The sequence below is a fragment of the Cherax quadricarinatus genome, chromosome 99, assembly GCF_038502225.1.
Source record: "Cherax quadricarinatus isolate ZL_2023a chromosome 99, ASM3850222v1, whole genome shotgun sequence".
Lineage (NCBI taxonomy): Eukaryota > Metazoa > Arthropoda > Malacostraca > Decapoda > Parastacidae > Cherax > Cherax quadricarinatus.
This window is the reverse complement of record NC_091390.1, coordinates 1,244,772-1,258,752: the sequence shown is the minus strand read 5'-3', so window position 1 is coordinate 1,258,752 and position 13,981 is coordinate 1,244,772. Positions and strand designations below refer to the sequence as shown.

General features: G+C 47.0%; 1 protein-coding gene across 1 annotated transcript in view; it reads right to left on the bottom strand.

The window, feature by feature from the left end:
- The window catches only part of LOC128704740 (mucin-3B), a 270,077-nt gene that overhangs the window by 253,360 nt on the left and 2,736 nt on the right, over positions 1–13,981 (bottom strand). The window contains exon 2 of the mRNA XM_070079522.1: positions 10,777–10,846. Within this exon, the coding sequence (XP_069935623.1) occupies positions 10,777–10,846 (70 nt within the window). The remainder of the gene's footprint in view (positions 1–10,776; positions 10,847–13,981) is intronic.

Below are 13,981 nucleotides of genomic sequence, written 5' to 3'. Positions count from 1 at the left end.
GATTATGGTACATCCTACAGTGATTGTGGTACATCGTGCAGTGATTGTGGTACATCCTACAGTGATTGTGGTACATCCTACAGTGATTGTGGTACATCCTACAGTGATTGTGGTACATCCTACAGTGATTATGGTACATCCTACAGTGATTGTGGTACATCCTACAGTGATTGTGGTACATCCTACAGTGATTATGGTACATCCTACAGTGATTGTGGTACATCCTACAGTGATTGTGGTACATCCTACAGTGATTGTGGTACATCCTACAGTGATTGTGGTACATCCTACAGTGATTGTGGTTCATCCTACAGTGATTGTGGTGCATCCTACAGTGATTGTGGTACATCGTGCAGTGATTGTAGTGCATCCTACATTGTGGTACATCGTGCAGTGATTGTGGTGCATCCTACAGTGATTGTGGTACATCCTACAGTGATTATGGTACATCCTACAGTGATTGTGGTACATCCTACAGTGATTATGGTACATCCTACAGTGATTGTGGTGCATCCTACAGTGATTGTGGTACATCCTACAGTGATTATGGTACATCCTACAGTGATTGTGGTACATCCTACAGTGATTATGGTACATCGTGCAGTGATTGTGGTACATCCTACAGTGATTGTGGTGCATCCTACAGTGATTGTGGTACATCCTACAGTGATTATGGTACATCCTACAGTGATTGTGGTACATCCTACAGTGATTGTGGTACATCCTACAGTGATTGTGGTACATCCTACAGTGATTGTGGTACATCCTACAGTGATTGTGAAGTAACAGTAGAGGGGTCAGTCTAAGACCCAGACGAAGCACTGCAGCAGAGCTACTAACTCACAAGGGGCACTGCAGCAGAGCTACTAACTCACAAGGGGCACTGCAGCAGAGCTACTAACTCACAAGGGGCACTGCAGCAGAGCTACTAACTCACAAGGGGCACTGCAGCAGAGCTACTAGCTCACAAAGGGCACTGCAGCAGAGCTACTAACTCACAAGGGGCACTGCAGCAGAGCTACTAACTCACAAAGGGCACTGCAGCAGAGCTACTAACTCACAAGGGGCACTGCAGCAGAGCTACTAACTCATAAGGGGCACTGCAGCAGAGCTACTAACTCACAAGGGGCACTGCAGCAGAGCTACTAACTCACAAGGGGCACTGCAGCAGAGCTACTAACCCACAAGGGGCACTGCAGCAGAGCTACTAACTCACAAGGGGCACTGCAGCAGAGCTACTAACTCACAAGGGGCACTGCAGCAGAGCTACTAACTCACAAGGGGCACTGCAGCAGAGCTACTAACTCACAAGGGGCACTGCAGCAGAGCTACTAACTCACAAGGGGCACTGCAGCAGAGCTACTAACTCACAAGGGGCACTGCAGCAGAGCTACTAACTCACAAAGGGCACTGCAGCAGAGCTACTAACTCACAAGGGGCACTGCAGCAGAGCTACTAACTCACAAGGGGCACTGCAGCAGAGCTACTAACTCACAAGGGGCACTGCAGCAGAGCTACTAACTCACAACGGGCACTGCAGCAGAGCTACTAACTCACAAGGGGCACTGCAGCAGAGCTACTAACTCACAAGGGGCACTGCAGCAGAGCTACTAACTCACAAGGGGCACTGCAGCAGAGCTACTAACTCACAAGGGGCACTGCAGCAGAGCTACTAACTCATAAGGGGCACTGCAGCAGAGCTACTAACTCACAAGGGGCACTGCAGCAGAGCTACTAACTCACAAGGGGCACTGCAGCAGAGCTACTAACTCATAAGGGGCACTGCAGCAGAGCTACTAACTCACAAAGGGCACTGCAGCAGAGCTACTAACTCACAAGGGGCACTGCAGCAGAGCTACTAACTCACAAGGGGCACTGAAGCAGAGCTACTAACTCACAAGGGGCACTGCAGCAGAGCTACTAACTCACAAGGGGCACTGCAGCAGAGCTACTAACTCACAAGGGGCACTGCAGCAGAGCTACTAACTCACAAGGGGCACTGCAGCAGAGCTACTAACTCACAAGGGGCACTGCAGCAGAGCTACTAGCTCACAAGGGGCACTGCAGCAGAGCTACTAACTCACAAGGGGCACTGCAGCAGAGCTACTAACTCACAAGGGGCACTGCAGCAGAGCTACTAACTCACAAGGGGCACTGCAGCAGAGCTACTAACTCACAAGGGGCACTGCAGCAGAGCTACTAACTCACAAGGGGCACTGCAGCAGAGCTACTAACTCACAAGGGGCACTGCAGCAGAGCTACTAACTCACAAGGGGCACTGCAGCAGAGCTACTAACTCAAAAGGGGCACTGCAGCAGAGCTACTAACTCACAAGGGGCACTGCAGCAGAGCTACTAACTCACAAGGGGCACTGCAGCAGAGCTACTAACTCACAAGGGGCACTGCAGCAGAGCTACTAACTCACAAGGGGCACTGCAGCAGAGCTACTAACTCACAAGGGGCACTGCAGCAGAGCTAACTCACAAGGGGCACTGCAGCAGAACTACTAACTCACAAGGGGCACTGCAGCAGAGCTACTAACTCACAAGGGGCACTGCAGCAGTGCTACTAACTCACAAGGGGCACTGCAGCAGAGCTAACTCACAAGGGGCACTGTAGCAGAGCTACTAACTCACAAGGGGCACTGCAGCAGAGCTACTAACTCACAAGGGGCAGCATCAGCGACACAAAGTAAACTAAAGGGCAAAAAAACAATTTGAAGTAGAAAGGAAATGGTTGGAAAGAAATGGAAAAAATGAGAGAGAAGATGTATGGGGAGAGAAGAAATGATCCTGTCTAGTGACTATGTAATGGAAGGCGTCTCTGGACTATGGTTCTTACTAGGTAAGTTGTGTAAGGGACCCTCAAGGGAGGTTCCTTGATGCTGGTGAGGGGATCTTGATCCAAGGACCCTCAAGGGAGGCTCCTTGATGCTGGTGAGATGATCTTGATCAACAGTCACACAGTCAGGACTAAGAGTCATACAAGGAAAGTTGTGTATAAGTGAGGATTCAACAAGATGGCGACTGTGAAGGCTAGAAGTAGGATAGACAGTTTTAACAGAGTACCAGTCAGTAGAATAACTGTGATCTCTAACGTGACAGGAAACTATTAGTGCGATAGACAGTTTTAACAGAGTACTAGTCAATGGGGTATTACTATTTCTACCTTTTCTTCTACTATTGCTACTACTTTTGCCTCCCTTCACCCTTTCTGTATCTTGTAGCTAAAAACTATTTTCTGCTGTTATTATTACCACTAATACTGTTCTCTCCCTCACTTGGACCCGTCCTTGTCCCCGTCGTTTGTTTACACTGGCTCATTCTCTTCTGGAAGAGGTCACGATGTTCCAGGGACTCAGTCGAAGACTCTAATCTGGAAATGTGGGGCTGAGTACTGGTGAAGGTCACGACGTTCCAGGAACTCAGTCGAGGACTCTAATCTGGAAATGTGGAGCTGAGTTCTGGTGAAGAAAGTCGCGATGTTCCAGGGACTCAATCGAAGACTCGGTTCTGGAAATGTGGGGCTGAGTACTGGTGAAGGTCACGACGTTCCAGGAACTCGGTCGAGGACTCTAATCTGGAAATGTGGGGCTGAGTTCTGGTGAAGAAGGTCGCGATGTTCCAGGGACTCAATCGAAGACTCGGATCTGGAAATGTGGGGCTGAGTACTGGTGAAGGTCACGATGTTCCAGGAACTCAGTCGAGGACTCTAATCTGGAAATGTGGGGCTGAGTTCTGGTGAAGAAGGTCGCGATGTTTCAGGGACTCAGTCGAGGATTCGAATCTGGAAATATGGGGCTGAGTTCTGGTGAAGAAGCTGCCATACAACTGACTGGACTCTTGGGATGGCGATACAAGTGATACCAGCCTGGCCAGTGAGATGGGGATTTTTAGATTAGGGATGGATCAAGAAATGCTCATTCCAGCTACAGAAATACCATATGGCGAAGGTTGGCAAGAAGTATGATCTTCAGTGTCCATGGACTATCTTGACTAGTCTTTGTAGCCTAAAACATCCACAGGCAACAAATTTAGATTTATCAACAAAGGACACCATGACACCCCGTTCTCTGCTATAATTCACCTGGAGAGAAAATACGGTCTGAAGATATCAGTGTCCCCAAATCTGAAAGGGAATGTTATTCTCAGTCCCCGAAACACGGTCCTGTGAGGTACAGCAGAAGGTGAACCATCTCAAACCACCACTTGTTCTAAAATCCATAAAGTGGGTGATAAAATGCGTACTAATGCGCTATCCACTAGACATGTCTCTCGATGCAATCCACAATAACAAGAACATCGTAAAAGTTGAGCGGCTCCGAGCCAAGGACAACAACGTACCTACGAGGCAGGTCTTGGTCCAACATAGAGGACCTCTCCCAGCTCAACTGGATCTTGGTTGCTGGGAAACATACTAGGTTAGGAAGTACAACCTAGAACCTTTGAGGTGCCACAGGTACAAAAACTTCAGTGCCTGATGTCAGGTTAAGGAAATATGCAGCATCAACAATACCACCAGTCCGATAACATTCTTCTTTGCAAATATACAGGGTCTAAAGCCAGCAACAAACAACAAAATACCTTTCATCCGTGGACTGCTTGCAGAGGCAAAGGCAATGTTCGCGACTTTCACTGAGACCCACATAAAGGATCACTTGGACAACGAAATATGGATCCCAGGTTACAACCTATACAGATGTGACAGAGTGAACAGGCAAAAGGGGGGGGTTGGCCTGTACATTGCAGAGTCACTTGTTTGCACAGAACTGCTAAATGCCTCAAATGATGTAGTGGAAGTTTTAGCAGTAAAGGTCGAGAACCAAAACCTAGTCATTGTGGTAGTCTACAAGCCTCCGGATGCAACATCCCAGCAATTCCAGGAACAGCTGTTAAAAATTGACCACTGTCTGGAAAACCTTCCAGCTCCTGCACCCAACATCTTGCTCCTGGGGGATTTCAACTTAAGGCACCTAAAATGGAGGAATATAGCAAATAATATTGTTGCAGTAATAACACCAGGAGGCAGCTCTGATGAAAACTCACACTCACGAGAGCTTTTAAATCTCTGCACAAAATTCAATTTAAACCAGCAAATAATAGAGCCTACTAGACTGGAGAATACACTAGACCTCATCTTCACTAACAATGATGATCTGATAAGAAATATCACCATATCAAAACAATATACTCAGATCACAACATAATTGAGGTTCAGTCATGTATGCGCGGAGCCCCAGACCGACATAATGAGATTAGTCACGAGGGAGCATTCACCAAATTCAACTTCAATAACAAAAACATAAAGTGGGACCAAGTAAACCAAGTCCTAACCGATATAAGCTGGGAAGATATACTAAGCAACACAGACCCCAACTTATGCCTAGAACAGATTAACTCGGTAGCACTCGATGTATGCACAAGGCTTATTCCTCTAAGAAAAAGGAGGAGTAGATGTAAAACAGAAAGAGACAGGCGCTCCCTTTACAGGCGACGGAAAAGAATAACAGAGCGGCTAAAAGAGGTCAATATATCTGAAATGCGCAGGGAGACACTGGTCAGAGAAATAGCAAGCATCGAACTTAAGCTAAAAGAATCCTTTAGGAGTCAGGAATCGCGGGAAGAACTAAAAGCCATAAATGAAATCGAAAGAAACCCAAAGTATTTCTTCTCCTATGCCAAATCAAAATCGAGAACAACGTCCAGTATTGGGCCCCTACTTAAACAAGATGGGTCCTACACAGATGACAACAAGGAAATGAGTGAGCTACTCAAGTCCCAATATGACTCAGTTTTTAGCAAGCCGCTAACCAGACTGAGAGTCGAAGATCAAAATGAATTTTTTATGAGAGAGCCACAAAATTTGATTAACACAAGCCTATCCGATGTTATCCTGACGCCAAATGACTTCGAACAGGCGATAAATGACATGCCCATGCACTCTGCCCCAGGGCCAGACTCATGGAACTCTGTGTTCATCAAGAACTGCAAGAAGCCCCTATCACGAGCCTTTTCCATCCTATGGAGAGGGAGCATGGACACGGGGGTCGTCCCACAGTTACTAAAAACAACAGACATAGCCCCACTCCACAAAGGGGGCAGTAAAGCAACAGCAAAGAACTACAGACCAATAGCACTAACATCCCATATCATAAAAATCTTTGAAAGGGTCCTAAGAAGCAAGATCACCACCCATCTAGAAACCCATCAGTTACACAACCCAGGGCAACATGGGTTTAGAACAGGTCGCTCCTGTCTGTCTCAACTATTGGACCACTACGACAAGGTCCTAAATGCACTAGAAGACAAAAAGAATGCAGATGTAATATATACAGACTTTGCAAAAGCCTTCGACAAGTGTGACCATGGCGTAATAGCGCACAAAATGCGTGCTAAAGGAATAACAGGAAAAGTCGGTCGATGGATCTATAATTTCCTCACTAACAGAACACAGAGAGTAGTCGTCAACAGAGTAAAGTCCGAGGCAGCTACGGTGAAAAGCTCTGTTCCACAAGGCACAGTACTCGCTCCCATCTTGTTCCTCATCCTTATATCCGACATAGACAAGGATGTCAGCCACAGCACCGTGTCTTCCTTTGCAGATGACACCCGAATCTGCATGACAGTGTCTTCCATTGCAGACACTGCAAAGCTCCAGGCAGACATCAACCAAATCTTTCAGTGGGCTGCAGAAAACAATATGAAGTTCAACGATGAGAAATTTCAATTACTCAGATATGGTAAACATGAGGAAATTAAATCTTCATCAGAGTACAAAACAAATTCTGGCCACAAAATAGAGCGAAACACCAACGTCAAAGACCTGGGAGTGATCATGTCGGAGGATCTCACCTTCAAGGACCATAACATTGTATCAATCGCATCTGCTAGAAAAATGACAGGATGGATAATGAGAACCTTCAAAACTAGGGAGGCCAAGCCCATGATGACACTCTTCAGGTCACTTGTTCTATCTAGGCTGGAATATTGCTGCACACTAACAGCACCTTTCAAGGCAGGTGAAATTGCCGACCTAGAAAATGTACAGAGAACTTTCACGGCGCGCATAACGGAGATAAAACACCTCAATTATTGGGAGCGCTTGAGGTTCCTAAACCTGTATTCCCTGGAACGCAGGAGGGAGAGATACATGATTATATACACCTGGAAAATCCTAGAGGGACTAGTACCGAACTTGCACACGAAAATCACCCACTACGAAAGCAAAAGGCTTGGCAGACGATGCACCATCCCCCCAATGAAAAGCAGGGGTGTCACTAGCACGTTAAGAGACCATACAATAAGTGTCAGGGGCCCGAGACTGTTCAACTGCCTCCCAGCACACATAAGGGGGATTACCAACAGACCCCTGGCAGTCTTCAAGCTGGCACTGGACAAGCACCTAAAGTCAGTTCCGGATCAGCCGGGCTGTGGCTCGTATGTTGGTTTGCGTGCAGCCAGCAGCAACAGCCTGGTTGATCAGGCTCTGATCCACCAGGAGGCCTGGTCTCAGACCGGGCCGCGGGGGCGTTGACCCCCGGAACTCTCTCCAGGTAAACTCCAGGTAGGTCTCACCCAACCAAGAACTGCTTGGATAAACTGAAGAAATGTGTAGCTACGGAACCTAGATGTCTGAACTGCGGCAAGAAGCATCGTGATTGGAACCAGAGTCGGCCTTAGGAGGTGCGAGGCCCAACTGGGACCAATCTGCCCAAATGGGCTTAGGCAGCACTGCCTGGAACCTGCATTGCCTGGAGAGGCTCCACCATGTCTAAGCATCATGGAAGTGCCAAGAAGAGCTCTCACCACTGAGCAGAAGTCTCGTCCAGAGAAGGCTATAATAAGGAACCCAGGGCCACTTCCCCGGCCACAGCGGCGAAGGAAGCCAAGGGAATATCAGCGACGGGGTCGCGACGTTGCTCAACCTCAGCTACCGATTCTCCTACTCAAACTCCCACCCAACAACGGCAGCCAACGGGACTCATGATACAGGAAGAGACTACAGCTAACGTGTCAACCCAACACCACAACAGTCACCAGTGAGGAACACTGTAGCCCAGGAGGACAGACCAGGACATCCAATATTACCTCTAAGCCATCATATGATGTCAACTATCTCGCGCTTCACTGACATCATATGCGACCTGATAGACTCAGAAGATAACATAGAGACTCTCAGAACTATTGTCAAGACCTTCGTGAACATGATGGATCAGAGTCCATGTTTTTATCTGTAAATTTCCCCGACCACCCAACACAGAACCCAGAGACAGTGACCCAGAGGCCAGATGACCTCAGCAAACTGTCGTACATAAACTGTTCTGCAGAGGAACGCAGAGGGACTACAGCAAGACCCTGATCACCACCACATAACACTGAATTAGATCGACATCTCCTTAGGTATCCTCAGACAGGTCATCTTAGGATTAAGACCCGTGTCAGGACGCAGTTCCTCATCAATCAATCAACTCTCTCCTGTCAAATGTCGAAGCAATACGTCATCGTGAACGTTAGTGTCTCCTTGTACGGGTTATTTGTGTAATCTATAGTGACGGTGCCCCCTGGCCTGGTGCCTAAAGCACTGGATTCTCACGCTGAGGGACCGGGTTCAATTCCCAGCGAGGGTAGAAACATTGGGCGTGTTTCCTTACACCGGTTGTCTATGTTCACCCATCAGTAAAAATAGGTACCTGGTGTTAGGTAAGTGGTGTGGGTAGCATCCTGGGACAAAAGTGACCTAATTTGCAGGAAATGCTCAGCATAACAAGCGGCTTTCTATACACTACACATGTACTTGTACATGTACTTGTATACCTTGTACGTGTACTTGTATACCTTGTACGTATACTTGTATACCTTGTACGTATACTTGTATACCTTGTACATGTACTTGAATACCTTGTACATGTACTTGTATACCTTGTACGTGTACTTGTATACCTTGTACATGTACTTGTATACCTTGTACATGTACTTGTATACCTTGTACATGTACTTGTATACCTTGTACATGTACTTGTATACCTTGTACATGTACTTGTATACCTTGTACATGTACTTGTATACCTTGTACATGTACTTGTATACCTTGTACATGTACTTGTATACCTTGTACATGTACTTGTATACCTTGTACGTGTACTTGTATACCTTGTACGTGTACTTGTATACCTTGTATGTGTACTTGTATACCTTGTACGTGTACTTGTATACCTTGTATGTGTACTTGTATACCTTGTATGTGTACTTGTATACCTTGTATGTGTACTTGTATACCTTGTATGTGTACTTGTATACCTTGTACATGTACTTGTATACCTTGTACATGTACTTGTATACCTTGTACATGTACTTGTATACCTTGTACATGTTTACCTGGAGTTTACCTGGAGAGAGTTTCGGGGGTCAACGCCCCCGCGGCCCGGTCCGTGACCAGGCCTCCTGGTGGATCAGCGCCTGATCAACCAGGCTGTTGCTGCTGGCTGCACGCAAACCAACGTACGAGCCACAGCCCGGCTGATCAGGAACTGACTTTAGGTGCTTGTCCAGTGCCAGCTTGAAGACTGCCAGGGGTCTGTTGGTAATCCCCCTTATGTGTGCTGGGAGGCAGTTGAACAGTCTCGGGCCCCTGACACTTATTGTATGGTCTCTTAACGTGCTAGTGACACCCCTGCTTTTCATTGGGGGGATGGTGCATCGTCTGCCAAGTCTTTTGCTTTCGTAGTGAGTGATTTTCGTGTGCAAGTTCGGTACTAGTCCCTCTAGGATTTTCCAGGTGTATATAATCATGTATCTCTCCCTCCTGCGTTCCAGGGAATACAGGTTTAGAAACCTCAAGCGCTCCCAGTAATTGAGGTGTTTTATCTCCGTTATGCGCGCCGTGAAAGTTCTCTGTACATTTTCTAGGTCGGCAATTTCACCTGCCTTGAAAGGTGCTGTTAGAGTGCAGCAATATTCCAGCCTAGATAGAACAAGTGACCTGAAGAGTGTCATCATGGGCTTGGCCTCCCTAGTTTTGAAGGTTCTCATTATCCATCCTGTCATTTTCCTAGCAGATGCGATTGATACAATGTTATGGTCCTTGAAGGTGAGATCCTCCGACATAATCACTCCCAGGTCTTTGACGTTGGTGTTTCGCTCTATTTTGTGGCCAGAATTTGTTTTGTACTCTGATGAAGATTTAATTTCCTCATGTTTACCATATCTGAGTAATTGAAATTTCTCATCGTTGAACTTCATATTGTTTTCTGCAGCCCACTGAAAGATTTGGTTGATGTCCGCCTGGAGCTTTGCAGTGTCTGCAATGGAAGACACTGTCATGCAGATTCGGGTGTCATCTGCAAAGGAAGACACGGTGCTGTGGCTGACATCCTTGTCTATGTCGGATATGAGGATGAGGAACAAGATGGGAGCGAGTACTGTGCCTTGTGGAACAGAGCTTTTCACCGTAGCTGCCTCGGACTTTACTCTGTTGACGACTACTCTCTGTGTTCTGTTAGTGAGGAAATTATAGATCCATGTACTTGTATACCTTGTACATGTACTTGTATACCTTGTACATGTACTTGTATACCTTGTACATGTACTTGTATACCTTGTACATGTACTTGTATACCTTGTACATGTACTTGTATACCTTGTACATGTACTGGTAGAAATAAAGATTGAGATGTCAGATATGAAGATAGAGAACACTTAGTGCGGAGAACATAGAACATAAAAATGGAGGAACACTGCAGCAGGCCTACTGGCTCATACAAGAACATGGAGAACATACCTTGATATTGGTAACGGAGACATTGTTATCTTGAACGTGCACGACATGTTCTCCTCCATCAGACACCTCCCTGCAAGAACACTCATTAGTGTGTGTTCACCTTGCAACACTGCAACACCCTGCAACACTCACACACTCACCCTGCAACACTCACCCTGCAACACTCACCTTGTAACTCTCACCCTGCAACACTCACCCTGCAACACTCACCTTGTAACTCTCACCCTGCAACACTCACCTTGTAACTCTCACCCTGCAACACTCACTCACCCTGCAACACTCACCTTGTAACTCTCACCCTGCAACACTCACCCTGCAACACTCACCCTGCAACACTCACCCTGCAACACTCACCCTGCAACACTCACCCTGCAACACTCACCCTGCAACACTCACCCTGCAACACTCACCCTGCAACACTCACCCTGCAACACTCACACTGCAACACTCACCCTGCAACACTCACCTTGTAACTCTCACCCTGCAACACTCACCCTGCAACACTCACCCTGCAACACTCACCCTGCAACGCTCACCCTGCAACGCTCACCCTGCAACTCTCACCCTGCAACACTCACCCTGCAACACTCACCCTGCAACACTCACCCTGCAACACTCACCCTGCAACACTCACCCTGCAACACTCACCCTGCAACACTCACCCTTCAACACTGCAACACTCACCCTGCAACACTCACCCTGCAACACTGCAACACTCACCCTGCAACACTCACCCTGCAACACTCACCCTGCAACCCACCCTGCAACACTCACCCTGCAACACTCACCCTGCAACACTCACCCTGCAACACTCACCCTGCAACACTCACCCTGCAACACTCACCCTGCAACACTCACCCTGCAACACTCACCCTGCAACACTCACCCTGCAACACTCACCCTGCAACACTCACCCTGCAACACTCACCCTGCAACACTCACCCTGCAACACTCACCCTGCAACACTCACCCTGCAACACTCACCCTGCAACTCTCACCCTGCAACTCTCACCCTGCAACACTCACCCTGCAACACTCACCCTGCAACACTCACCCTGCAACACTCACCCTGCAACACTCACCCTGCAACACTCACCCTGCAACACTCACCCTGCAACACTCACCCTGCAACACTCACCCTGCAACACTCACCCTGCAACACTCACCCTGCAACACTCACCCTGCAACACTCACCCTGCAACACTCACCCTGCAACACTCACCCTGCAACACTCACCCTGCAACACTCACCCTGCAACACTCACCCTGCAACACTGCAACACTCACCCTGCAACACTCACCCTGCAACACTCACCCTGCAACACTCACCCTGCAACACTCACCCTGCAACACTCACCCTGCAACACTCACCCTGCAACACTCACCCTGCAACACACCTGTTGTCAGTGTTCACCTAGCAGTAAGTAGGTACCCGGGTGTTACTTACCTTACACCTGCTGTCACTGTTCACCTAACAGTAAGTAGGTATCTGGGTGTTGGTTACGTTACAACTGCTGTCACTGTTCACCTAGCAGTAAGTAGGTACCTGGGTGTAGGTTACCTTACACCTGCTGTCACTGTTCACCTAACAGTAAGTAGGTACCTGGGTGTAGGTTACCTTACACCTGCTGTCACTGTTCACCTAGCAGTAAGTAGGTACTTGGGTGTTAGTCACCAGGATGCCACCCACACCAGCCCACTAACACCCAGGTACCTAATTACTGCTAGGTGAACAGTGACAGCAGGTGTCTTAAGGGAACATATCCTTATGCTGGTCCTTCAATTATACCGACAGAGTCACAAGGGGCCCCTCTCCTCTTTCAGAGTACGGGGCCCATATATATATATATATATATATATATATATATATATATATATATATATATATATATATATATATATATATATATATATATATATATATATATATATATATATATATATATATATGGGGGCTCTGGTGGCCTGGTGGTTAACGCTCTCGCTTCACACGGTGAGGGCCTGGGTTCGATTCCCAGCCAGAGTAGAAACATTGGACGTGTTTCTTTCCACCTGTTGTCTATGTTCCCCATCAGTAAAATGGGTACCTGGGTGTTAGTCGACTGGTGTGGGTCGCATCCTGGGTGTTAGTGGACTGGTGTGGGTCGCATCCTGGGTGTTAGTGGACTGGTGTGGGTCGCATCCTGGGTGTTAGTCGACTGGTGTGGGTCGCATCCTGGGACACTGACCTAAGGAGGCCTGGTCACAGACCGGGCCGCGGGGGCGTTGACCCCCGGAACTCTCTCCAGATATATATATATATATATATATATATATATATATATATATATATATATATATATATATATATATATATATTACGCATACGTATTTGTGTATACACAATTTAGCTTATCATTAACAGTCCGATACACATTATTTAAATCAATTTAAACCGGAATTAGTAGCTACAACCACAACATGTGTACATACCGGGGGGCCCTACCCCTGGTATATACGTGATGTATACCTCAACAAACACACGAAAAACACATGCAACACTCACCAAACAAAAAACACATGCAACTCACCAAACACACGAAAAACACACAACACTCGCCAAACACACGAAAAACACACACAACACTCGCCAAACACACGAAAAACACACACAACACTCACCAAACACGAAAAACACATGCAACACTCACCAAACACACGAAAGGCACACACAACACTCACCAAACACGAAAAACACATGCAACACTCACCAAGCACACGAAAAACACATACAACCCTCACCAAACACACGAAAAACACATACAACCCTCACCAAACACACGAAAAACACATGCAACCCTCACCAAACACGCAAAAAACACATGCAACCCTCACCAAACACACGAAAAACACATACAACCCTCACCAAACACAAAAAACACATGCAACACTCACCAAACACACGAAAAACACATACAACACTCACCAAACACACGAAAAACACATGCAACACTCACGAAACACACGAAAAACACATGCAACACTCACCAAATACGAAAAACATATGCAGCACTCACGAAATACACGAAAAACACGTACAACACTCACCAAACACACGAAAAACACATGCAACACTCACCAAACACACGAAAAACACATGCAACACTCACCAAACACACGAAAAACACATGTAACCCTCACCAAACACAAAAAATACATACAACCCT